General features: G+C 44.2%; 2 protein-coding genes across 7 annotated transcripts in view; one reads left to right on the top strand and one right to left on the bottom strand.

Annotated features, from left to right (window-relative positions):
- The first annotated feature begins 665 nt into the window (after positions 1–665).
- On the top strand, positions 666–6,811 carry LOC128748097 (sodium- and chloride-dependent GABA transporter 3-like). Its single transcript, XM_053846492.1, has 14 exons — positions 666–834; positions 921–1,055; positions 2,475–2,615; positions 2,683–2,764; positions 2,872–3,004; positions 3,684–3,818; positions 3,879–3,982; positions 4,042–4,166; positions 4,530–4,642; positions 4,705–4,842; positions 4,904–5,006; positions 5,069–5,169; positions 5,948–6,118; positions 6,554–6,811. The coding sequence occupies exons 1-14, from the start codon at positions 666–668 to the stop codon at positions 6,695–6,697; spliced, it is 1,794 nt and encodes a 597-aa protein (XP_053702467.1). The 3' UTR covers positions 6,698–6,811.
- Positions 6,812–12,037: 5,226 nt separating this feature from the next.
- The window catches only part of p4ha2 (procollagen-proline, 2-oxoglutarate 4-dioxygenase (proline 4-hydroxylase), alpha polypeptide 2), a 35,417-nt gene continuing 19,710 nt past the window's right edge, over positions 12,038–27,744 (bottom strand). For 5 of the 6 annotated variants that reach the window (XM_053847061.1, XM_053847062.1, XM_053847064.1 and 2 more), the window contains 14 exons: positions 27,499–27,591; positions 27,052–27,148; positions 26,817–26,968; positions 25,393–25,530; positions 23,926–24,165; positions 22,988–23,187; positions 22,707–22,883; positions 22,471–22,541; positions 20,342–20,441; positions 18,941–18,994; positions 16,562–16,627; positions 15,496–15,564; positions 14,009–14,105; positions 12,038–12,528 (listed from right to left, as the gene is read on the bottom strand). In XM_053847061.1, the coding sequence (XP_053703036.1) occupies positions 12,458–12,528; positions 14,009–14,105; positions 15,496–15,564; positions 16,562–16,627; positions 18,941–18,994; positions 20,342–20,441; positions 22,471–22,541; positions 22,707–22,883; positions 22,988–23,187; positions 23,926–24,165; positions 25,393–25,530; positions 26,817–26,968; positions 27,052–27,148; positions 27,499–27,591 (1,625 nt within the window). In that variant the 3' untranslated portion in view covers positions 12,038–12,457. Of the gene's footprint in view, positions 12,529–14,008; positions 14,106–15,495; positions 15,565–16,561; positions 16,628–16,698; positions 16,759–18,940; positions 18,995–20,341; positions 20,442–22,470; positions 22,542–22,706; positions 22,884–22,987; positions 23,188–23,925; positions 24,166–25,392; positions 25,531–26,816; positions 26,969–27,051; positions 27,149–27,498; positions 27,592–27,744 lie in introns of all 6 variants that reach the window. The other variant, XM_053847066.1, reaches the window with a different exon arrangement.

Consider the following 27,744-nt stretch of genomic DNA (forward strand, 5'->3'; position numbering starts at 1 on the left):
GGGACGAGAGCTCCCGTGAAGTTTATTCAAAACCAAGTGATCCGCACGCAACGTCGCCAAAACTAGCGCTAAAATCTGGCCTGCAGAGGTCCCTCAAGGCACCGTCCCCACTCCATCTGACTTGAGCCTTAATTCTTCAGAAGTCGACCGACGACAAGCGGGTTGCATCGGTGATGAAAACAAGAGGAGCCGGTGGTGGACCTCCATCACCATTAAATGCAGGTGAGATCTGAGCGGAGCATCATCCAGATGAAGGCAAAGTCCAGGAAGTTTCGAAGGGAAGTTGAGCTTCTTCAACTGACGATCCGATGACGGATGAACAAAGTGGTGAAGACAGCTGCCTCTGTCACGAAACAGAGGGGCCGAGAAGACGTGAGCTTCTGAAACTAAAAGTTATAACACACGTTCTTGAAAACCCCAGAAAATCTTTTTTTTTTTCTCCTTCATAAACTCATTATATAATATATAATAACTACCATGAAATCATTTGCTCCTGTCTGCATTTGACAGCAGTTTATTTAATCTCATAATTGCAGAAGACCTTTTTTTTTTTTTTCCTCCCTCCCATTCTTCTGGTACCGCCTCCAGGGAACCCCTCTCACCCTCCAAGTTAAAAAGTCGGCGATAGTCCCGGCGCCACCAAGCAGAACCCACGGTCTGAAGTCATGGGGGAGAGTCATGTTGCCTTCACGGCGGCGTTGCCAGTCGGACACAAACAGAAGGAGCGCGGGAACTGGGGCAGCAAGGCGGAGTTCATCCTCACGGTGATGGGAGCCATCATCGGACCCGGGAACGTCTGGAGGTTCCCCTACCTGTGCTACAGGAACGGCGGAGGTTTGTCATCTCACCCTTTCAAAATAAAACAATTTGATTCACAAAAAAAAAAAAAAACTAAACTAAAACGACACGAACCTCCGCAGGTGTTTTCTTCATACCGTATTTCTTGTTCATGTGCACTTGCGGGATTCCGCTCTTCTTCCTGGAGACGGCTCTCGGACAGTACACCGGGCAAGGCGGGATAACCTGCTGGAGGAAGATCTGTCCGCTCTTCCAAGGTAAAGCCAACTTTGAAATGAGAAAGTTTCTAAAAACGCCCACTTGTTTGTGCGAAGGTGGACCTGAAACGGCGGTGTTTACGGATTACGAGCTTCCTTGAACGCATCTGCGAGTTTACCGTGTTGCGCTGAAAGATGAAATTTCAAAAAAAAAAAAAAAAAAAAAAAAGAGTGAAGCTGTTTTGTTTAAGTCGGATGAAATATAAAAACGTGAGAATGAGAGACAAAAAAAGTCTAAAAAATACTTTTTAGTTAATACGGAGGTCTAAATTAAACAAATACAAGTGAAATTAAATTAAATCCAAAATAAAACAACACCCTACTTCAAATCTGGGTCTGAAAACGCTATGAATCGGCTGACACGAGTCTCTCATCTGGACTCCATTTGGTTCCAGAATTTGAAATCCAGTTACTGGAGCGTCACCCTCACAGCAGTGTTCTGGCAAGATCATTTGAACAGATGAATTTTGATTTACAATCCCTTGGAAAATTCAATTTGTCACTTTCAGCGCGGCGGCACTATGTCACCAACACGATAATATCATGTATCCAATAAATATTTGTGGGCCCAGTCACATCATCTAACTCAACTTATCAGACGCCAGTCAAAATGCGACAGTAGTTCTGCACATTCACGAGTCGCACGTTTGTTATTCAAGCGTCAGCCGACCAGAAAACTTGTTGGGGTCATCCGAGGCTGCGTGGCACAGGAGGTGTGGATGCTTGTAAAAGGTGCAACAAGACCCTCGGGAATGCAGTTCTATACTGAACAGGCCCACATCTATAAAACCCAGCAAAACCTACATTCTTGAGAGGATGCGTGTTTGTTTACTGTGGTTCGTAACGTTTTACTATGGAGTTTAGCTGACCTGTGGAGGACGCAAATGCCAATAAAAACAAAGTGTTTCCTCATGAGCAGTTGTTGCTGGCTAAACTGTCACCAGTTTGGTCCTCTTCTTCTTTTTCTTTGGGCGTCTCCCTTCAGGGGTGGCCACGGCGGATCATCCTCCTCCATCTCCCCTGCTTCCTCTTCTCTCAAGCCTACAAACCTCACGTCAGGTCTCAGGGGGCCAAAATGTTCGGCCGGGTCTGAGTCACCAAACTTATCAAACAGAACACAGACTCAACTTATTGGAGGCTAATTTTAAGGTAGAGCGGCGCTATGGCGGCGCATCGCGACACAAGATCTGTTTATTTTTCTCCTTCAAGGACAAACATAAATCCAGTTTTCCATCTGCATCGATGTTTGAGTTTCTGAGGTTTTTCTGGTTTAGACGCTTGTTCAAGATCGGATTGTGACCCACATTCCGCACCGTGGCCCTTGCGGGCCATAGAAAATGATTTGCGGGCCGTGCTAGGCCCCCGAGCTGTAGCTTTCGCACCTCTTCACAGTCTTTGATGTCTCCGGAATGGTTGCAGGGATGGGCTACGCCAGCCACCTCATCATTGCCTTCGGTGCCACGTCTTACATCATCATCATCGCCTGGGCCTTCTTCTACCTCTTCATGTCCTTCAGCTCAGAGCTGCCGTGGGCCACCTGTGGAAACTACTGGAACACAGGTAGGAGCAGCAGTAGCCTCTCTACTTCTCAGCTTGCCACTCCTCACATGCCACTCTGCCACAACAGACTCGTGCGCCGACTTCAGCAGCCACAACCTGAGCATGGCATTCAAGCAGAACAGCACCCTGCCTGTGTTGGAGTTCTGGCAGTAAGGGCTTCGACTCACACAAGACTTCATTATCAGTGACTCCTGTGACTTCCCTTCATCACTCCGGTCTCACATGTCGTCCACCAATGCTCCGCTGTTTCCCTCAGGCGGCGGGTTCTGAACATCTCCACTGGTATTGAGGATGTGGGGAACTTGAGGTGGGAGTTGGCTCTGTGTCTGGTTCTGGCCTGGGTTCTGTGCTACTTCTGTGTTTGGAAGGGGATCAAGTCCACTGGAAAGGTAAGAGGAACACTCTTTCTCGCTGGAACGGTTCTCTGCTGAATGTGGAGGGATGAGGATCAGCTAACAGTGGAAAGTCTAGCTCTAGTTTGGAGGAGTTCAGCTCTGTCCAAGTCCAAGAGTTTGCTCCGGGCAGATGGGACTGAAGGTGTCCACCACATAGTCCAGACCTCTGCCCCATCAAGAATCCTGGGCACATGCTGGACTCGGCTTCATCGGACTCTCCCATCACCAATGCATGAGCGTCAGGGTGTATTGTGTATCTTTCAAAGATAAACACAATTCAAAGTCTTCGAATCATGATTTGAAATTTTGCCCGAGTAGCTCTCACTTTTTCAATTTATTTCCTGATAAAACGATCATCTCAACAGCAACATGACCAAAACCGCGGCCGGTTTCGCAGCTCAGCAGCACGGCTCATTTGGTGAAGAGTCGCAAGAAACCAGCCAGACCTGGTCTAAATGAAAGTAGCATGGGGTCCCAAAGTTCACTGTGCATCAAACACACTGAATGACCCCCCTGGGGTTTCGCTGCAAACGCTGACTCAAACACTGGCATTCCAGAAGATTATTCAAAGAGACGTGCTGGGACAGAGATAGCAGGAGGAACTCCTGACCACTGCGCATTAGCAAAAGCAGTTTAGTGACAACTAACTGGCCGTATCCCTCTTTTATTCCAGGCTGCCTATTTCACTGCCACATTCCCTTACGTGATGCTGTTTGCGCTGCTGATCCGCGGCGTCACTTTGCCCGGAGCCCTGGATGGAATCATGTTCTACCTCTATCCTGACATCAGCCGCCTATCAGATCCACAGGTACATTTATAAATTCAACTCCATTAAATAGAGTTCCTACAAATCGTGGTCCGTTGACAGGTGTGGATGGACGCCGGCACTCAGATCTTCTTCTCGTACGCCATCGGCCTCAGCTTCCTCACCTCGCTCGGGAGTTACAACTCCTTTAACAACGACTGCTACAAGTAAGCGAAGACTGAAAACACCAAGTCGCGCCCCTTAGCTGACGTCTCGTCTTCCTCAGGGACTGTTTCTACTTGTGCTTGCTGAACAGCGCCACCAGTATCGTGGCGGGCTTTGCCATCTTCTCAGTTTTGGGCTTCATGACGTATGAACAAGGAGTAAACATCGCTGAAGTTGCCGAGTCTGGTGAGTGAGTTCCCATGATCTTTCTGTTTAACCTTCACACTTGTGGGAATCTTGTAAATGAGTGTCGGTATATTTACATACATTCCAACATTGTAGTTTTCTTGAGTTTGAAGTCAGAGGACTGACTCAAAAATAGACAGTCAGGTTGGTGTAACTTTGGGAACCTAAGGTCCACCCTATAGCAGTGAGGAGCTTCCAGGAAGAGAACTGATTTCAGGGTGAAGAGGGTGAAAGGTTTGATGTGACGTTCAGCGATTTACAGTTGGCACTCTCCACCTAATGTCCAAGAGGGTCCACACCAGCTCCACCACCTGCAGATCCCTGACCTTTCATAAAGTTCCAAAACACTGTCCTTTTCTGTAGGTCCGGGCCTGGCATTTATCGTATACCCACGCGCCGTCGCCATGATGCCGATGCCACAAGTTTGGGCCGTGTGCTTCTTCCTCATGATCATTCTCCTCGGCCTGGACAGCCAGGTGAACACGTCCCAAAACAGCGGATGTTTTGAAGTATTCTCATGCGTGGCTTTTCGGTGCAGTTTGTCGGTATCGAGTGTCTGATGACGTCTTTGGTCGACCTATTTCCGAAGTACCTGAATCAAGGGTATCGCCGGGAGCTGGTGCTGCTGGCTTTCTGCAGCGTCACCTGTGTCCTGGGGTTGCCTCTGGTCACCGAGGTACACAGAGTAAACTCAAGTGCTGAGGTCGCCACCTCACTGGTCGGTGCTGTTCTTTCAGGGGGGGTTATACATGCTGCAACTGCTGGACCACCACGTCTGTAGTGGGATGACTCTCATCCTGCTCTCCTTCTGCCAGTCGGTCAGCATCGCCTGGGTCTACGGTGAGTCATCCAGGTTTGACCTGGTGCTCTTCAATGCTCATCTGAAAGCCTTGTCGCCGTAGGCGTGGACCGTTTCTACGGCAACATCACCGACATGATTGGTTATCGCCCGCACCCGCTCATGAAGTACTGCTGGTGTTACGTCACTCCTGCCATCTGCGTTGTAAGTATCTCACGGTGTGTGTCGGTCAGTGCTGCAGCATCACAGCAGGACGTTTGTGTCCGTTTTATGGCAACACTATGTTCTCAACACTATGTGTGAAGTGCATACAGATGTTATCTTATTACTCAAGTCTGTAGAGTGAGTGTGCGAGTCACTGTATGTCTCCCTTTACTCCAAATATTTTGAGGGGGCTACACCAACCTGACTGAGTGAATCAACTGTAGATTGATTCCCTCAGCAACATTCGCAGACTAGACCAAGACTTGAGACTACAGATCTATTTGCATTTGACAGCCCTCTCGATATGTCCAGTCTCCTCTTCCAAAAGCAGCATTTCACGAATGCAGCCAATCGCGAGACAAAATGTTTGGTAAAATGAGTGAATAGACAGCTGAATGAGATGTGACACGTAGCAAACGTAATCCTCAGACACACATTTCCTTTGTAAAGCGCCATTTTAGTGGGAAAGCGATCAAATGTCTGACACTTTTTCCGAGGCTAATTCACTTTTTAAAGCATGTTAATGACAAAAAGTTGCTTTTTTCAATGTAGCCATTAGCATAGGAATGTTATCTTTGTTGTTGAATTTTGCAAAATTGGTATATGCGCATCAATTTTTCACAATAGGTAAAACAGCAATGGTATTCTGATTTGTTTAGGTCACGACAGAAAGACTCAGTGTGGATCACAGAAAACACAGACATTGACAAGGAAAACCATTTTCAATTCTACGTTTTTTTCTAGAGTGACACTTTGTTTTGTTTGGGCTTCCCCACAGGGAACGTTTATCTTCTCCATTGTCAAATACTCACCACTGAAGTTCAGCAACACGTACGTTTACCCTCTCTGGGCCAACATCCTGGGCTGGTTCATCGCCTCCGTCTCTCTCTCCCTCATCCCGCTGTTTGTGCTATTCAAAATACTGCAAGGGAAAGGCACGCTGCGAGAGGTCAGTATCAAGTTTCAAATCACCAGAATACAGTGTGACATCACAGAGTCCTGGGTCATCGAATGAGCGGACCTGTTTTTGAAGTGAAAATCCTCCTTCCACCAGATTTCTAGACGGCTATGTTCTTCTTTACTCTGGCTAGCTTCCCGTCTAGCCCGCGGCGGCAAACTCAAAACAAAACAAATTTGCATTCCTTCCTGCATCTGACTTCATTTCAGATGAAGATGAGATTTCAGCTTTGGAATGTCTTACGACAGTTTCCGGTTTTAATTTAAACCAGGAAGCCGCGCCTTTATTGGTTGGATGTTGATAAGTCCGCCAAGTCTGGCTGAACCAGGCCGGATATTAATAACTGAAATATAGACGATCGTCTGTCAGAGATGTTCTTTAACCACAGCAGTTGTTAATCCTGGTTTTTCATTCTTTTCTCTGCAGCGGTTTATCGCGCTTTGTAAGCCTGTCGATAACCATCCCGCCGAGTGGAAGTGTCCGCTGTCGATCGCCGCCGACAGAAAAGTGACCGAGATGAAACCCTTGCGCCACATCGACGGCCTCCCGAAGCCAAATCAACTGGAGTGAATCGATTCGAAACTGTTCCACATGACACACTTGTGGTGATGTCGCCAGGTTAGTTAAGCTGGCGGCATTTCATCAGGATGCACAAACTGGTCATTAGGTACGGGCCTAGCCTGAGTCCCAAACCGTGGGTGTTTCAGAACGTGTCTGGAACGATCACATAGAAAGGAATGTTGGAATGAAAAAAAAAAAATAGTCCAGTGGGTTTTCCTCTCTGTTATGTACTTAGTGCCTTTCCAATTCAGCTGGACATTGTTCTTGATGTTTTTTTGGCTCTGGCATCACCTTATTTCCCTCCGTTGGGACGGTCACTACTGTTTTTTTTAATGTGGTGGGTAGCTCATTGTTGCAATGACACGGCAGGAACATGGATTTGGTTTATCTCCAGAAGCCTATTTCAGGGCTTCAGTTTAGAATGTGCAGACCACGCTGTTTGATTAAGGTTATGTTTCCGCCACGTTGTCCAGACTAGTGTTTTTGTTGGAATGCTGCCAAGGGTGGACCATGTCGTGTTGCTGATACGTTATTCTCATTTGAATTCAAGTCACATGGACCACTGTGCCGAAGAAGGGAGGGGCGTCAGGTCGACCAACAGATAGTTCACGTGCCAACACTGATCTTGCTTCAGTTCCATCACTCACGTGGACTCGCATGGCTTTTTGGAGCTGTGGCACTGACCCTTACCTTCATTCCATCACAGTTAATGTCTTTCAGCGGGAACACATTTCAAGACAAGCCTCCAAACACAAGGATGAATGTAGACTATACTTCATCCTAATGTTGTCAACTACAGTGCTACCTCGGGTTCTCGACTACAATCCGTTCCAGACAGCCTCGGAGGTGTGGAGAGCGAGCACCTCCCCTGTGACACTCTACCACGGTCCAGTGTGGAGACAGGAAAGGTTTTACACCTCAGTATGAAGAAAAAACAGTCAGTAAATGGAGCTAACGGGATACGTCTGCATACACAATAACAAAGCACGTTGTGGGTCAGCTGATCGGTCCGCGCACGTTCGAGTTCTGGATTTTCATTCGAAAATCCGAAGCAAAAAAATCTCCAAATGTTAGTTTGAACTCCGATTTGCTCAAAGTCCGAGACGTTCGAAAACCGAGGTACCACTCTACGTCCTACGTTGTGCATTGACATGTTGTACAGTCAACAGAATTACAAAGCTCCACATGAAATGCTGCATTATTTTGTAAAGAGATTTGATGTACATTTTGGGTTAAGAATAAAAACAAGTTAAATCCTCATCCTTGTCCCTTGCCTGTTCTCAGTTGCTACTTGTTCCACTCCGTTGCCAAGTCTTCAATGCACCATCCATCGTAAGCTTCGGGTTGTGACCTAGAACAAGATGCAAGCAGCTGAAGCAGCACTTTCGCATGAATGTCTCCTTAACACCTTCTTCTTGAGGAGTTCACGGTCAGTCCCAGAGGTTGGAGAAATGACATCTATGGATCCTCCACTCAATTCTCCCAGAAGAGCTGGAAGAGCTTTGTCTTTTTCATCCTAGTTACTGCACCTCAGGCAGATGGAGTTACAAGAGATGTACAAGATTACATTACTACAGCATGAGGTGACCTTCCCCAAGAGCTGCCCAGCATGAGGCCTCAGGATTGGTCCTCGGCTATATACGCTGGACTCCTAGCGGCTCTGGATAACACTGATTGTATATAAGTGACATCACATTGTGTAGTAGGATCAGAACCTCAGAACCACATGTCTTAAGGCTTATGCCAACTTTTTTAACTGTGGTGCAAAGTTCATGAAATTGTTGCATTGACACGACAGGAACATGGATTTGGTTTGTCTCCAGAAGCCTGAAGCCTGTTTCAGTGCTTCAGTTGGGAACGTGCAGACCTGAAGAGTGACAGCTGAGACCTGCTAGATACACTGCTCAGGTTCATCCACGTGCCTTTTGTAAATGACTAACAAGAGCTGGCTTGAAGCCCTCTCTTGATCAGTCGGGTCATTAACGTGGAAAACCAGACTGAATTCCTTCGAGATGGTGCGACGGCACGCTGTACGATTCAGGTTGTGTTTCCGCCATGTTGGCCAGCAACTCAAATGACTTGTGTCATCATTTTGTTGGAAGGCTGCCGCATCTTGTGTTGCACAGTCAAGAGAATTCTAAAGCTACATATGAAATGCTGCATTATTTTGTAACAGTCGCCTCACCCCATGTTTTCGTACATGACCCACACTGCTTCCACAGGCTCCAAGTTTGTTTTGGAGTTTGTCCTTGTCAAACATTTTTGACCATGGGCTGCTCCCCCTGGTGGATATATTGGTGAACAGCAACGTAAAAAACGCATGTAAGCATGTGATCGGCGATGGTTACGTAGAATTTCGTCACAATTTCGGACAGAAAGGAAGCACAAACAGGCCTTAACAATGCAACACATTTCTTCCTCAAGCCATTTTCAGCTAATGCTTTTGGCCAAACCTGTGCACGAGTTTCAGGATCACACAGGTCTCTTTCACCTCTGGCACCATTTGAATGACCTTAGATGTCTCCGGTTAACAAACGTGTACTTGAAGGGAGAGTCCAAGCTGAATGTCCCTGAACGTCATTCAGCGCGCAAGTCTGGAGACAACAAGCATAGATAAGTTGCAAGACATTAGTGCTGATGTTAGCAAAGCTATATGGGCAAGTCAAGTGTTCTCAGATGAGGCACAATAGAGGTTCTGTCTGAGTCACACACGCGCTGCGACAAATGTTCCTCGAAGCTGGTGGGAAAAAAGCCACTCTTCACTTTATCGTATTTCCTCTGTGACAATTGATAAAGTTCATCGGCCCAAAGTAAACTGACAATCATGAGGGGAAGCGGAAAATATGATTATCATTCAAAACGAATTAAATCGAATTGGAACGGCGAGAACAGAAAAAGCCTTTGAGAGCAGCGCTCGACATTTGGGACCGTCAACAAAGGAGGAGGATAATTGCTACAGAAATTCAGCTCATGGTTTAGATGTCATCATCAGCAAAGAAGAGTGGTCCGATGAAAGTCAGCGACAACGTCCAAGAACAACAAAAATCTGAGTGACATGATCCAGGCAGAGTTTAATCCACGTCAGATGTATTTCGTACAGTGAAAAATACTGATACTAATAAAAAAATAATCAATATGCATGCGATAAATCACACTTTGAATGACCATCAATGTCGTGAGAGTCTGCTCTACTGTAGGACTGACAAGAGTTGGAGGTCAGTTGAAAATGTAGATCATCAGCATGTGCCATGGTCAAGCACACGTGGACCAGATTTTCCCTCGGCAGGACCTTGACTTCATGTACGCAGAGTTCCCCAGGGGAACTTGTGGAACGTGATCCAGGACTTTCAGGATCAACCTGTACGCACCGCCCTCTTGACACTGGACTGACCCGAGAACTGGATTGTGTTTGGCTCATAGCCGAGTTCTGACAGTTTGACATCCTGAGGATCAGTTCCTAGTCACATCTGTAATCCCGATCGTAGGGTAGAAAGGCGGAGATTCAAAGAAGAGGTCCGCTATTCTGCATCCAGAGACGGCAGTTGGGTTGGCCCAGGTGTTCAATGCCCAGGGGAGTGTTCCAGGAGGAGGCTGCGTTCCAGGATCCAGGGCAGACCCAGATCAAAGGGCAGGTTTTTGTGTTCAAGACAAATCTTGTTGATTCATCCTTCCGACACCTGCCCTCAGATGGAAATGATCTATTATGCAACATCGAGGAGCTGAATTTGGGAGTCCACATCTGGCTTGTTTCTCATGACTCATGAGTCAGAGCTGCAGTTGCGGGCTGGATGAGGACCGGAGAGAAGCGCCTGCCTCCGCTCCACATGCACTGTATCACTACCAACATGCTCGCACGTTTACGCGCATTATATCGCAGTTTATTTGACACGGTCGATAATAATATAATAAAAATAAGTTTCCGCCTGAATAGTCGGAGAAAAAAAAAAATTGAAAACAGTTTTGATTTCCCAACTGAAGTGCTGATTTAACACTTGGCCGACAGAGCTTGGCGATGGATTTCATGGCACCTCGGCGTCATATACCAATGCGGAGATTCCCGCGTAGGCCGCCCTTCAAACAGAGGTCAGACATGAGGACGTGAAACTGCTCTTCACGTGTTAAATAAGCGTCAATTCTAGATCTTTGACGGCTTTTGTTCTGCATCCTCAACAGCCCATCTGTAGATGGTCATCATCATCACTAGGCGCCACACACTCACACCCGCTAGAGAACATTAGGTTACGGAGCAAACCTTGTCTGCCGTCGTCGCTGTGGTTGCTCCATCAATGACTCAGTTCTCCATCACCATCTGGTACTCTGCTGCAACAGCACAAATCATCCACAGAGGTGAATCGCTTCATGAACTACTTTTGTGTCATAATCCTTTTGTTTGAGATATCAGTGATATTCGCGAAAAGACGTCGCTCCTGAAAGGTCATGCTTTCTTTTTGCGCACCTCCTGCACAACGTTATGTTAGCGCCCAGAGGAATCCAAGCAAGTCCCGATTGGCTGTTTGGCCTCTAACAGCAAGTCTAGTTGTTGAATCCAGGGGACTCGAGTGTGTCAGAAGGAGCAGTTAGTCAGCATCCTGTGGTCACTTCAGCAGACTAAAAGCTTCAACAGGACGCCATGCCCCGACCACACTTAAACTGTTTTATGACATTGAAATGTGCTAAAACAAAGTCTTCTTTGTCCCTTTTCGCAAAAAAAAATATGGCCCTGGTGACTACTGATTAGCCGATTAAGTACGTTGCTAATGCTAGTTTAAATGATAATGGAGCTTTCTCTTCAAAAATTCAGAAAAAAACTTGACAGAACGTTCAGAGATGCTACAACTTTTTGTTGGCGGAGGCAAAACCTTTACTTGGTATGTGCTCAAAATCTCAAACTATGTTCAGGATTATGTCACAAAAGAAACATCCAACATTACCGCCGTCAGAACAGAGTGAAAGCAATGTGAAACAAATCACAAGGCAAAAACGTTCTTAATCATTTAGCTGAGCTTCATGCCATAGGTTCTTTACATAACCAAGCATACATCCCATCTGACTCTAAGGAATGTCAATAATGTAAATGTTTGCTTTACTGTCAAGTAGTTTCATCGGGTCATGAGAAAAGCTGTTCCAGAGAGCTGGCCGGGTCAGGTGCTATGAACAGGGAGTGAGTGGTACCAAACAGCGCTGCTCAGTCGGAGCCTCTGTCTCAAATCACGATGGCAGCTGAATCAAAATGCAGAACCTGGTTGGATGACTAGAAGCAGCTTCTTTGCGGAACCGTTGCAGCAGAGGAGCGGATGTTAACAAAATGAAATGACATCGACTCAAGCCAGTCAACCCAAAAAAACAAACTTAACAAAAACAACTTTTATTCTCAGTTTTGTTCGAGCGGCACACAATGCAGCAGTCACAGTGCAATAATTTAAACATAAATACATTAAGGGATTCTGTTGGAACATGAGGGATGTAGATGTTAGCGTGCCTACTTCATGTCATATGAAGTAGGGTGAAGTTGAGTCGAGTGAAAACAAAACAAAAAAGCCAATATATATTTGATGAGCTGCCACGTTTGTGCTCCTGGAGTGTGTTGAAAGACAAACACACCAGACATTTCAGCCGTTACTTTAGGAAAGGAGGAGGAGCCCATTTAAATCAAATTGAAAATGTGTTGATCCACTCACGAATGAGCACAGAAGAGAGAGTTTGGGGTCCTTCCTGGTTGAGATTAAGGCACTGTGGGGCGCTTGTGTGTCAGCGGGAGTTGTTTGAAGCTCAGTCCACCTCCGTCAATCCACATGGCCTCCTGAACTCTTGTCCTCGCTCATGAATCCACTTGTTTGACACTGAAAGAAAGACAAGAGCGATGCTCTTAATGCATCTCTGTCACTTGTGAGGGGCTACAGACTGGGGTCTCCTATCCAGAAGGCCAGCTGACTGTGGGAGCCAGTCAACCACTTTTATCTCCTGAAAAAAGGTTCTGGCAGCTCCACGTTGACGTGACGCTGAAGATTGTGCCGACATGATGGTCTGTCCCAATCCTAACTCTAACACTCTTCTTTAGCCCTAACACGGTTTCGCGTGTCACGTGTAAGTGTAGTGTGTCCCAATACTCCTAAGACTGAGGGCACTCGCCGTTCATCACTTCAAACAGAGGGGCCTCCAGAGCTGACTAGAAACGAAGTGGGAAGATGAAGTGCAGGTAGATTCCCAGGATACCACGGTCTGAATTGAATAACATGCCTTAAAAACAACAAATAAAGAGCACTACTCTTCTGTTTGTTTACTGTCTCCTCTCATCACACGTTAGCAACCCAACGGGTCGACCGTGTCCGACAAAATAACAACAAATATTCATGAGTATGTTGTCATTTCTTCTGAACGAACAACAGTGGGCTAGCAGTCAGGCTATGTTAATGTCGACGTGCCTCTTACAGAAGTATCACAGCAAAATCGCAGTGATGTCAGCTCCACTTCTTCTCCGTTTTGCTCACCAAACGAGAATAAGATCATCAAGAAATTGCAAAAAACGCAGGAGCTGGCTTTTCCAAAATGCCTCCAACACTCGATATACATTAAACAAAAGCCACCACGGCAGCCAATGACGTGTGACATAAGTAAAGTGTAATGTAATGAAGCGCTGTCCCAATTCTTGTGGAAGTCAATCACTTCCCACTGAGTTGTCGGAGTGAACTCAGAACCAAGTGTTACGGCTGAGAAGTGGAATTGGGCCTAGAACTGTCATTTTTGTTGGATCGTTCGCTTGGCGCTGAAACCGGGTACCTGGAATGGGACGCACGCAGGCCAGGCCATGGCTACAGAAACACTCGCAAGGTGGGAGGAAACCAGAGTGCCCACACAAGGCCCCAGGGGCGCGACAAACCCAGTTGCCACAAGAGAGATTTGTCATGTGAGGCTGCATCATCGTGTTGCTTAAAAACAATTTTAGCGTTGAACTAAAATTAACACTACACTTTGCTGTGTTGAATGGCAACCCTTATCCAATCCAGTCTTGGGTGAAGAATGGCTCTATTTATGAAGCTATTTCGATGCAACGATGCATCATCTGGCAAACAGATGCAGTGTACACGTGGAACGTACAGTCGTGCTCTCTCCCCCTGCAAGGAAACACCCCTCAGTCCAAGTATGACGTGAGCCACGTTCTTCAGCCCTCAGTTGGTCACGTGCCCATCATTTTCAACCACAATGAAGAGCAACAGCTTAAACCAATATTCCTCAGCTGTAACTCCACTCCAGCTTGTGAGTGAGGAGGGCGTCTCAGCTGGACCTCAGCTTACTCAGCCCACTGACTGATCCAGGACTCACCCCATTTGCTTCCCACTAGCACCGGACAGGCGGCATGTCTCGTCCTGTAGTCTCCTTCGCCGCTCTTGAAAATATTGTACCAGAACACAGCCGTCCCCTGCGAAGACACACAGTGTTTAACAGTACACCGATAGATTTACAGTCAGAAACGGCCGCGATTTTCTGCTATACAAAGTCTAGAATGTATCTAAAAACATTTGACCGGTGTTAGTAAAACAAGCACAGTGGCTATTGCTGTTTTTTTTTTTCAACTGGTCTCTCCATTTTTATGGAGTGTTACTTTATTTATGACCATGATTTTAAGTGATTTTCCATTTCATTAGGTATGTTTTTATTAGATTCTACGGTTCTCAATTTGTTTTTATTACTATTTTATGATCTAAACACACAATTTCCCCTCACCTCAGATAAAGGACATTTTTATGTGATCCAAAAGTTGAGGACTAAGTCACATTACTGAGTAATAAAACTGTCAAGACACAGATTTTTTTGGTGCTTAGTAACTAACTTAGTTAAAAATCACAGTCGGCATTCACATCGTTGCTTCAACATGAGTGATGCAGACATCAGGACAAATAGTTGAAACCATGACGCCAGTGTAAGATAATGATGCATCCTTTTATCAAGGACTCAGACGCTCATATGATTAGAAGGGAAGAACACGGTTATTCCCAGAGCTCCGAGACGCCGTGCTTTAATAGAGGGAATGGATAACTGCAAGTGAGCATCATTATCTGCTGAAGGGCAGAACTCGACACAACATGATTGGCTCTACCCTGATATGTTTTCGTCTGGTCCTACTTTTCTTTCATGCTCTGAACGCTCCAGTTAATACCAGGATTTTTACAGGCTAAAGAGCGTCATGCTGTCCAAATATTGATGAAATTGATGATGACATCGCAGGTGTTTTATTGACCTTAAAGCATTCAAAATGCGCCATTTTGTGATGTTAGGAGATGTTATAAGATGTTCGGAGTTCATGATTCAAGATCAGACCATTGCCGAGTTTGTTTCATGATTCAGTCTCTATGCTGGACTCCGCACCTAAGCCGGGTGCACCACTGACCTTTCTATGGTGCAGAGAGCACCACTGCACCCGCGGCTTATAGACCGGCGCAGCTTATGCAGAAACATGATCTTTTCTTCTTCTTAAATTTAGTTTGTGTGGTTAATTTTCGAGTACGCTCTATAGTATAGAAATTAAGGTACATTTGAAGACTAGCTTTTAGGTGAAGTTTCATTTTTCATGTCATTTTTTTGTATTTTTTTTTTCTCTCTGATACAGCCGTGTGATTTCTCATACAAAGTTGGCTGTTGGATGGCTGGTCACTTTCGTTTTGAGGTCTTCTCATTGTTTCAAGTGTCTCTTGATAGTTTTTAAAGGCTGCTTGGTAAGTACAACAAACCCAACTCGACATATTGCACCTGCAAGAGCGAAGAGCCTTTGTAGGACAGCCAATAAAACACACTCATATTGGCAACATCACCTTTCTGGGCCAGATCACGGCTCCCAGGTCCGGGAAGACTGTGGCACCGCCGGCCTGGACGTCGCTCATCTGAGGAAAGTCACATTCATTTAACACCAGTTCAAAAGTCTCTTGTTTTAGAACAATGGTTTTTTTTTTTCAGAAAGAAACTAAGTGTTTTTTAAAGACAGGGATAAGCATGAATTGAAATTCAAATAAATGATGAGGAATATAAATATCATGTGTCTCGTCACGGAAACCCCAAAATTCGGTTTCGTTTTGCACTGGTTGGAGAATATTGTCAGGCCTTCTGCAGAGGAAGGTTTGATCTGCATGAGCTTGGAGGTTGTAGGAAAACGTTTGGAAGGGAAAAGAAGAATCCGATCTCAGGACAGAAAAGATTGCCTTCCAGTCGCAGTGAAGTTTTGGATGAGCGGAAGAACTGACTGGCTTTTGTCTTGGGATGTTCACAACAGCATCAATATCATTTGTTAACTAACATGGTCAACTAATTAATGAAGTTCATTTTTAAGTTAATTACAGAGGCATAAATTGGACGTTTCAAACACCCATTTTAAATGAGCAATAAAACAGATATCCTTTGAGCGTTGCTCCGATTTAATTCTTAACTAATATGTTGCCATCTTTCTTTCATTGACTCAAACAAATCCGATTTTCATCAACATCATTGCATGTGAAGTGTTCCCAGACAGCGTGCATCCTCGAACAACACACCATGCAACAGTGAAATCCAGTCTAGTGCTGAATTTAAATCCACATTCATTTGCCATCGACATCAAAACATTTCCTTTTACTCTGTTAATGAGAATGGAAAACGCTCTCACGCATCAGCGGGTTAAAGGGGCGTGGCCAACAAAACTCTCCACAACATGTACCAGAACTGATTGACTTTTGCTAAAATTCTTTTTCAACACTTTCGTCGCGTGTCTTCGCAAGGTCGAATTTTAATTCTCCGCGGTCAATCAATCCGAGTTCAAGTTTGAATCAGAGCTTCTGCCCAGGAGGCTAGACTAAGCAGCGGGACTTGAGCGGCGACTTGCCCTTCAGGCGGTCGGCGGCTACTTACATAGTTCAAAAAAGTTGCCACACGATTTCCAGTGCCTAATCTTTTGAAAGCATCTGGCTCATCTTTCTACAAAGATAAAATTGCAGAACAAAAGACAGAGATGAAAACATTGCACTGGGGCGCAGGTGAGTACTTACATAGTTAAGGAACGTAGCGAGTCGATTTCCGACGACCTTGAGGTTGCTGTCAAAAGGACGCTGCAACAGATGTTTATAGCTTTAACCCATCACCAGCAAGACCCGGAGGAGATGCCCAATACGAAGGGCCACGTTCGTCTTGATAGCTGAGCAGCACTAAGATCTCAACCAAGAAGCCTGGAACCATCGCAGGACGTGTGCTAGATATTTACACTGGTACTATGAATATCTAAGAGTATAGAAAATGTAGCGTACAGGACTGGTGACACAGCCTCAGTTTAAAAGCCATTGCAGTCCAACACATGCATCACTAATACCTAAGAAAAATGGCGGCAGAATAAGTGTAACCCTCTTCTCTGGTGGTGTCAGTAGATGCCTATATTCACAACCAAAGTCAACACTCAACTAAACATTTCTATTTGGCACTGTAGGAACCTTTTTAGCGCTGAGAACCTTTTGCTGGAACCATTTCATTATAAAATAGTGAGCGAGGAGGCAGCCTGGATTATGTTAGTTGTACGTCTTTGATGATGTGTGTTTAAATGCAGGCAAAAAACAAATGCAGAGACACGTTATTTGGTACCTACATAGTAGAACCTCAAACTAAAGAGCTTCCTACAGTGCAAAAGTGAATTCAAAAGTGAGTCCACATTAGGTGAATTCAAAGGAAGCAATTCCCAATTCAGTCTTGGTTGCAACTGATGGCATCTTAACAGGACAAATATTGCCCTGAAGCAAGAGTCAGCAACCATGTGTGTAAAGTGGTGTCAGTCAGCTGAAATTCAACCGCAGAAATCCCTTTAACCAGGTGAGCAAAAATGATTAAAATGGCTCTTCTTTCTAAAGATGTATATTCAATCCACACCTTCAAATCATGAATTTCATTTTCAGGACTCCAACAGCTTTAGCTTTGGTGACAAAAGCTGTGAAGTTCGAGTTAAAGCAGCACTGTAAGATTTTGACTTTCAAGCTTTTCAGAATGATTAGTATCGTACTGATTTTTTTATTCTAACCAACCTCGAAACAAAGTAACCTTCTTTGGACGACCTGTGACCAATGGACTCCTCAGCTGCCTCCGGGACACGTCACCATGACGGAGTCCTCTCATTCATCACGCCTGAAGTGAACGTTTGTATCCAAGAGACACAGAAGACAACAGAGGAAACCGAGGGATAACCGCAAAGTTAGCGGATGGAAAAACTGGGATTTATTTACATTGTCTACATTGTTGGTTTATGTTGCATTATCGAATAAGGCTAAGGAAGCTTTGTAGTTCTAGCAAACATGTTAATGTTCCGAGGCATTTATTGTATTTCCAAAATGTAGTGCTGTTGTTCAATTGCTTTGATCCTCTGACATCTGTCTCCACTTTCAACAGAAAATAAAATGTGCTTATGCTTAAAAAGCTGAAGGGATGATGTAATGAAGTTCATTCACCACATAAGCTGCACATTTGTTCTTGTTCTGTTCTTGTTTGGCAGTAATCTCCAGCGTCTTTTAATGTAGACCTCTCGTTTATCTCTGTTCTTTTCTCGCTGGCAGAAAAGACAGAGCTTGATTCCTGCTATCGAATGTCTGACAAACATGTCTGGAATTCTATTTGAAAGTGCATGGTTGACTGTGGGTATGACAGCGATCCTTCCTTGTAAACAAATCTAAATGCACATATGGACTGGGGGCAGCTTGCAATTACACTATTTTACCAAACTAAACCTAAACTAAGAAGTGCTGCTTCAACTAGAGTATTCATAGCGTTGTCTTCAACTTGGATATGTGGTGTTTTGTTGGAGAACTGGTCCTAATGGCACTATAAATGAGACAGGTTGCCGACCCCCTGCTCTAGTTAAAAACAGCAGTCAAGCTAAGATGTTAAACTCACGTCTCAGCGGTTTGACATGAAGTAAAATCACACACAAAAAGTGAATGACACCTTCATCCAGCCCTTCATTCCTGTGATGGTGCATCAGTGTTGGGTACATTTTGCAGCCGCTGGAGCTGTAGGAGGGGAGCGGGCTGCTGATCAATGCACTGTACTATAAGTAACTTAGGCCTTCGTCTAGCAGCAAGACATTGTGGGACTCAGACAAGCGTTTTTGGGGACAAGTAGTTCATCTGCACATGCATAAAAGGACATGCTGAAACACAAAACATGTGACAGAAGCACAAAGAGGACAGGACGAGCAGGACAGGGAAGGGTTGAAGGCTAAGAGGGGTTAAAATAAACATCCACATATGGACTCACCCTGGAGAAGTCGTAATGCGGCTCGTACTGCCCTCCTACTCCGTAGTTAGCAACCTGGTCAGCCACAAATTTAGGGAATAAAATGAGACACTGACAAGGACAGAAGTGATAGATTGATGACAAATCTTCCTAACCACCGTGGCGGTCCCTGATTCAACATTGTGAGCTTGTATATGGAAACTGCTGGCCACAGGTAACGAAACAAGCGTACTTCTCTTTTGGGAGGTCAGGAATGCTACCAGGGTTCTGAGAAAATATCATCATCTTGTCTTCGATGGCGTGCATCACAAATCACCCGATGCCATGTGATGCCATACTTCGAGCAAAGTCCAGACACTGTCCATTATGCAATGAGCTTTACAATGTAATGTGATAGGAGATTACAAAAGATGACACGTTGCCAAACATACTCATGCTCTGAGAAAATGCAGAGCACAATGTTTAGCGTGCGTGCGATGGAGACATTTTGACTTGTTTTTTTTAGTTTTACATAATTTTAAGTGTCTACAAAGAAAAAGAAATATTGTTGTCAGAAGTCAGAGTTCGACAGCACTTTGAATAAGCACTCCTGTACACAAGGTGCTATCGCTGAACACACTGAAGCAGATGGGACCACACTGGGGGCCACTCCTGCAGGCTAACAGGAAACAGATGCTCCCATTCATGGAAGCTCACATTAGACTGGACTGGAAAAACACTGCCTCGTCTGATGAATCTTGCTCTCGGCTACAGATGGTATCCACATCACGATGGCCGACAAATCTGCAGCAACTGCATGTCATTATAGACCAGTAAAGTTTCCTATACTTAAAAAAAAAAAAAAAACACTTTGTTGATTGATCGGTTGTCATAAAAGTTATGCATAATTTCAATCAATCCTGATTTTAAATAATATTCAATACAACAGGTAAGTCAACTTCTGTGTCTTTACTTGTCTTTTGTCTGATTTTTCCAAGCTTCTTTCTTACTGTAGACTTTTTTTGTTGTCGTAATGTTATAGTAGCAAGACTAAGACAGCATTCGAGTATTAGGTGTCGGTCTTGGACTGGGAAGTGTGAAATTACCTTCATTTCAGGGGTGAAACCAGAAGACGTGGTGGAGCTACCCTGGTCACCATTGTTTTATGTCAACGTAAACTTTCTGATGTTTCTTGATGGTTGACGGCAGGTTAAAATATTTTTTGACTTTGTTTATACATTTAATTCTGGTTGGCATGACAACATGAATTTTCTTTAACCCGACTACCATAACAACCTAAGACAGCTACACAAATTTAGGATCCGTTGGAGATTATTTGTTCCCAGCACGTCCCCTCATTAGTTTCTCCAAGACGGCTCCGCAAAGAATGGCACCTCAGATAAATACAAAATGCACAAATACAGAAGCTGCTGCACAAATTACCTGTAGTAATTCAGCAGTGTCCACAGTAAGGCCTGTGATGTCCTCAATTCTCTGGTTGACCTTGGCGACAACTGGACCGTTGTCTTCTTCTAACCAAGCACTGATGGAAAATGAGAGTTCTTATTTCAAAATTTAATTGACCAAGATTTATGCTTTAAAGATAAACAATCATTTATTTGTGTATTGGAGGCTAAAAACAGTTGCCTTCATCTCCTCTCTTGATATAAATGATTTTGTGTTCAATTGTGGGCATCTATGGCTCAGACAGTGCATCACATGAGGAAAGTTAAAGTCCTATTCATGTGGCTATCTTGAAAGTCGCAGATAAAAGCATGACAAAAAGTTCTGTAGAAGAAAAGAGTTTTTGATTCACAAGTGTTTGAAGCCACCAACAACAATTTAGTCTGGAACTTCTTGGTCGAAATTTAAAGGGGCATGAGAACAACTCTGCTGAAGTATTGGTGAACTTGCCCATGTCTTCTGTTTGGATTAGAAGGTACGCTGTAAAAATCACAGCTGAGCGTGTCTCAACTTTGTGGCTTTTATCGCCATTTGTGACACAGTTTGACATCTGTCAGAAATTGTTTTCACATATGGATGTTTACTAGGCAGTTTTAGTGTCTGTTAAAGTGTGTCCATGGGGTGTCTGGACTCTCTAATAAGAAGCTTTGTGTATCAAGCCAAAAGGTCAACAAGCTTCATGATCAAAAGAGTCATTTTGCTCTTGGGCTGGACGATATAGCAAAAAAGATTTTTTTTTCAAATCGTTAGATCTCGAATATTATTTTTTTTTTAACTGCTTTGTAAAGAATAGTTTTTGAAGAATCTGTAACAAAAACTGTAGAAACTTCAATTATTTAAAACGTTTGACCTTAAAAACCAAAACAAATCGGCACATTTTCCTTTCTTTAGCAACCAGCTTCAGAACACGGCGACCTCTATTGGCCAGAGATGAGTGGTGTCCAGATAACATCGATGTTCCCTCTTCTGCTAAATGACGAGTCGACCATCTATAGTTAGCAATATCGTAGGATCTGACCCGTTTTATTTCATTAACATTAGGGTTGGGCGATATGGACAAAAAAAGTTATCACCATAAATGTAGCAATTTCTGCGGTTAGAATAATTATCACAATAAATCCATTTGAATTATATTCCATGTGTTGTACACACTACAGTCTCTCTTGAAACTGTTTCATGATGAAAATTATTACTGGAGTTTGTCTCCAGCATCACTATTTGTTTATGTCTAAATCTAATGGTTAACCAAGTGTCCAACCTGGCCGTTAAATTGAGCCGTCTGTCCGCTGTATCTCAATAAATCTGTCATATTCTATTCTCAAAATCATGATACAAACTGTCAGTCCTTTCTTTCTTTCTTTGCCTTATTTAATATTTCACGAATACTTTGAACGTTTTAGAATTTGTTGATAGTCCCTAACTGATGCCTGGTCATAGTATTAGCGCCGCCTGCGTGATTGTGTCTGCGATCAGTGAACCCTAAAAGGGACGCAGAAGAGGACGACGCCGCCGCCAATACCGGAGCGGATGTCCATCCAATATCCAACTATTTTCACCAGGGTGTTTGGCCAGCGGGAGGCGCCAGCAGGAGGCAGACAACCATGTCAGAGAACCTATGAGGACCACTCCATCTAATAAAATCAACAGGGATCCAGAGACTCAGAGTCATTATCAATGGTTCCCTTTATTAAAAATAAGTTTAAAACTACGATCGTGAACCAAAGTCCACCACACTCTCCACAACTGTCACACGCCGGTGTCGGCTGTCAAATGCTGCAGAGCTGGAGAGCGTGGCGTGCCGTCGGTCTCGTCATGTTCACGTGTGCAGGTGCAATGCAGCGAGTGTGTCACAAGTTTATCAAATCGTCGTGATCGTGAGATGCAGAACTGTCATCGTGGAGAATGTGTTTGGCGGTAGGTATATCGTGTCCAATAAATTATCGGCCATCCCTAATTAACATAACATATTGATACCTTTCGGAGGGAAAATGCAACTTTTTTTAGCCTCTTTGTTGCCGTATGTAGTGATCTTGACCATGTTTCAGGGCTGGTCCTTGAAAATAGGATGACTTTCTGTCTTGACATCCAAGGAATAATCTTAATGTTACCTTTTAGAGACTCTGTAGTTGGCTGTGGTCAGGACTCCCGTTTTTGGATCTCGCACAGTGGCCCTGGCAAGCTGAAGAGACAAAAGTGGACATGTCGTAGAGCACATTTGACTGCTGGCAATATGTTTGTGTGTCATACATAAAACATGAATTCCAGAGGTGGCACCACAGACAGATCACATGTCGATGACAGGACATAAAGACGCAAGAAGCGATGCTCCATCATCACATCTTACCCTGGGTTTGGCCAGCTCTTTAATTTGATCGATCTCATCCTCAGATAAAATGTCCAGGTAGCGTACGATGTGTGGGTTGTCCCACTCGTCCTCCTCCTTGATGGGCTTCAGCAGCAGCCGGGCGTTCTGGTTACCATTGTGGAAGCGGCAATGCAAGCGGCTGCGCCTTGCTTCCGTCTGGTAAAAAAGGCTCGTAGTTAAACACATTTCATAGAAATAACCTTTTAATTATACAAAGATCGTGTATCTTATCTATACCAGCGAGAGAATCCATATCTTACCATCTTGTGCCCCTCCCCTCGGCAGAGGGCCTCGTAAACCTCCCTCTCGGGCAGGTGGTCTTTGGGTCGGGTGTAGGTTCCCAGCTGGATGGGCTCCTCAGAAGCAGGCTCATCAGATTGATGAGTCAGCTCATTGCGCTGCTTCAGGAGCAGACGCTCGAAGTACCTGAGGTTTCCTCCCGCCCTCTCGTGGCTAGGATCTGTAATTACAAGTCAAGGCAACCGTAACATTGAAATTCGATTAGATGGCTGCACTTTCAGAGTTAAATGTTAGCCTTCTTTTCGCAGCTCAAGGGGTTTGTTCATCATCAACTTAATACCTTTGAACTTGTGTTTGGACAAATCGAAGGTGACACATGGCGATCAGACATAGTATATACTGTACAGCGTAAGAGATTTTTGCATGGGTGACAAATTATTGATTAAAACATATATATAAGCTCTTATGCAAGCAATACAGTGCATTGGTTCATTCTTTAATGGGACACTGAGTTTTGTTTTACTGAATTTAAATCAATTTTATTTCAACTTAATATATTATAAGTGGCAATAACAGTTACTCATTTACTATTACCCAAAGTATATATTAGAGATATTGTGCATCACCTTAATAACTGCTTCTCACTGGTTCTTTCATTTCAACTGGAAATATTGAATTTCATTAAACCTAACGGTTTAATAACTATTAATACACCTTGATTGTTGTTTGCATCGCTCAAATTCAGCCTCTAATCACATGCTTGAATTCCTGTGGCGGCATGACCTTAAAATAACTGGAGCCAGTCACACCCTGCTGCACTGACCACCACCACAGGGTAAAGTGCAGACGATGATGTCATCAATTACAGGGTTGCAGCGGTAGATAAGAGGGTCTGCTATGTCTCTCTTGCCCCAATTTAGCAGCCAAAGTCGTCGAAGATGTTCTCCAAGTGATTTACCGATAGCCACCAGGCGACGCGTGAGCTCCACAGCTCGAGGCAGATCTCCCATTTGGTAAACAGAGTAACTGAGGTAGTCCAGGAGGTCGGCCTTGGAGATCACAGCTTCCTCGCCAGCGTCCAGCTGCTTTAGGGACTGCTGCATCCACAGCACAGCGTGGTAATAGTCAGCATCATTGTAGGCTGTTTTCCCCATGTCGTAGCAGTCATCTACAGTCAGAATGGCGTTGGAGTGGACGCCTGGGAACAGAGCAGGACACCGTAAATGTATTATTAGTGCCTGTATAAAGCCGAACTCGTAGTGTCACCTCACTGGTTTACATTAAATTGCGTTTCCACCTGATAATTTTGCAGAATATGATGCAAATTCTCAGACTCTCAAACATTTCGCTACCGTATATTGGCCATCGTGGTCGGCATATTTGTTTGCCGTAATCTCGTGGTGAACCATATCTCGCGAGTCGCAGCATGGAAGCACACTGCTGACAGGATGAAAACTGCAGATATATTCCAAACTTTAAACAGCCATTCACAAAACTAAATCATCGCTTTGTAATCTGAAGAATATTTGGCACCCTATTTCCCCCCATCCAAGCAGCAAGCAGACAAATACACAGCCCTCTCAGAATGAGAGCAAAATAGCAATCAAACTTCGAGTAGTTCTATTTTTTAATCAAGCCTTTATATATGTAAAATTTGAATAAATTAATGTTGTTGTTGTTTAGAAAACCATCACAGCTGGTACAACTGCATGCTTATCTTGCACAAATATTTGAAAAAGATGTAGATACAAGGCTGTACACACGATGGCTTGAAGTAAGGGAAAGAATCATTATTTTTAGAAATTATGATGATTATTATTATTATTATTATTTTAATTAATCAGGGTCAGCCAAGTAAAACAATTGCCCAGGGGACCCCTGCATCTCAAAGTGTTACTGTGGCAACAGGTCAAGTCTGTTAACATTTGTTATTTGACTCAGATGCTTCTTTATTTGTTGTTTATCCAGTTATTTTGGAACAAATAGATGTTTACAGCTTTGTTTATAACAAAACAAGTTGTTCGTTAGTAGTTGACATGGTGTGTCGGAAGGGGGTGGAGTTAGGGGCGGGGTTATGGGTTGGGGGCGGGGTTTAGCTAAAAGCCTGGTTCGTGCTGCACGCGACGATGGCATGTTGGTTTCTCCTTTCAATTGGGCTTAAATGTGTAGTGATTACACCCAGATAAAAACTTAATAACAGATCTGGAGTACAACTTAATCCCCATGAGGAGTAAACCAGAAGGCCTGAGGGAAGAATGAGGATGACACTGAATGGGTGTGATTTTGTGAGAGTGGGGATGTGCTGACATGCACACCATCATTAGCAAGAAAATCATCATGGTTTGAGTGCGGTGACGTTCTCCCTTTCATTTCAAGCTGAACACCAGTCGGCACACAGTCACACCTCAATTAACTCCTCGGTTACCTGGCAGCTTTCCTCGAGAAAAAGCCTCCGAGTCCAGTTGGTACGTGTCCTGAAGGCGCATCAAGGCTTTGGCTGCGCCCGTCTGGTCCTCCTCGTCTGGGAAGAACTGTCTGTGGATGGACATGTTGGAAATGAAGCCTGAGGGAGAGAGAGATGAGATTTTGCCTCAGCCACTTCATCCAGTTCTGACAAGACATTTCATGCCATTAGAAACTAAAATTATACAACTGTATACCACCGCTGAGTTTAAGCGCCACAGCTGGACTCCATCCCGAGAAGAAGATGAAGATTTAATAATCTCAATAAAGGCCATCTAATCCAATCTAACAAACTGAACTTTTTTTACTGAGCTGTTTCCGCATTTCTATCAAGCTTCAGAAATGTAGCCCGTATGAATTACAGCTGGTAGGACCTTAGAAGTAGCTTGATTTAGGTGGTGTTCGCTTGGACTTACGAAAGATCAACAGTTTCTATTGATTTTCAATAGGCCTGGCAACGCTTCCGGTCACGTGACTATCTTAGGTTAAAACAGAAAGAAACTTGAACACACAATTGAATCACTGAAATAATCAACCTTTAATGGTGACAAAATTTTGAAGTGTTTTCCCATGCATTTCTTCTTCACTAGCTCAACACCACGGCGATAGTGCCATCTGCTGTTCATTTCAGATCATTACATGACTAATAGATTATATTCAATGTCCTTTATTTGTCCCAGTGTGGGGAAATTCTACAGGATAGTTAGATAGAAGTGTCCTTGAGTGTTTTTGAAAGGTTCTTATGAATAAAATCTATTACTATTACTATTATTATAAGAGACACATCACTCAGCATCAGAAGCTGCAACTGATGAGGCATTAATGATGATGACAGGAACAGATTTATGGATCTCCAGCGTGGATCTGAACCATGGCCAGGTGAGAAGTCATAAAAACTCTCGCACAAAGACCTCGGCGTTGGGAGAGTCAAAGCCAAAACATGAGACGAGCAACAGCTGTGGCTGAAACAAGATCAGATCTGTTTCCTCTTGTTCTGGAAGACGAGTCAAATATAAGCAGCGGTCAGAGTGACTGCGCTGTTCCACACATTTGGACTGAAGAAACCTTTGGTTGTCATGACGACATGCCTCTATTTTTACTGCCTCTGTGATGCGGCCCCTCATTTACTAAAAAACGGGACAGCCCCACTTCAAGTCATCCTTCATAACTTCTACACTGATGGTGTGCACTTTGAATTACCGTGACTCTTCAACCTCTTACTCATTCTAGCATCATTTTTGAGAGACTGGAGGGATTTATGGTTTTTATGTACATTTTTGAGCGTAATAAAAGGTAGTCAATTTTAAAAGTCTAACTATATGTTAACTATTTCCCGGGACATTTTACATTAGCAGACAAAAAGCACATGGTTCCGAAGTGCCTTACCATCTGAGGGAGTCTGGAGCACCAGACTTTCCAGTTCGGACCACTCGGTGTTCAGCCTCTTCATCAGCTTGTAGGCATTGACAGGATGGGCCAGGTAGCCTTCGGGGTCAGAGGTCGACAGTCGGGTCAGCTCATCCAGCCGGGTCGCCCAGCTGGAAGAAAGAATCCCATTATTCTGGTGAAAATTGAAAACTGTGACGCGTCACTAGTTCACCAGCACAGTTGGCCTCATCACCTTTTGATGGCGCTGAGTTTGGACTCTTCAGCTTTGATGTACTCTTTTAAAGACAGGACCAGCTCCTGTTCCGTGTGGATCAGGTCCGTCATCTGACCTGCGGGCACAAACAGACGCACACGCTTCACAATGAGGCGCACAATAATGGCTATCTTTTTCTGGCGACAGAGAAGCATCTGGGATGAAATAAGCTTTTGATTTTCAGATGACTCAGTGAAGCATGTTTTTCAGGTGAAAACATCTGGATAAAAGAATCAGTCAACTGTGGTTACAAAATCAGAACTGGATTTAAGTGACCCTGAAGTTGACTCTTTTTGACATAAATAGGGCTTTTATGTGGCCTAGAGCTTGACATGGTGTGAGCTCTGCTGGGTCCAAATGTTAATGTGTCACTGAATGCTGAGGACTTCTGGGGCACTAAAGTTAAACTCTGAACTCTAAACATACCAATGGATGTGAAGACCTCTGCGTGCGTCGTCCAGAAAGAGCCGCATAGGTGAGCGCAGATGACGATGAAGAACATCCTCATTCTGAATAGTCCTGAAACAGATAGGTAAACAAAATCTCGCATCAGTCACAGAGAAGCTACACAAAGGCAGAGGCAAGAGGCAAAACATGCAACAACAAGCAGTGAAGACGTCTGTGGGCCAACACACTCCTGTTGATTTACTGATGCAAGATTATAGAAAATAT

Source organism: Synchiropus splendidus, chromosome 17 (assembly GCF_027744825.2).
Source record: "Synchiropus splendidus isolate RoL2022-P1 chromosome 17, RoL_Sspl_1.0, whole genome shotgun sequence".
Lineage (NCBI taxonomy): Eukaryota > Metazoa > Chordata > Actinopteri > Syngnathiformes > Callionymidae > Synchiropus > Synchiropus splendidus.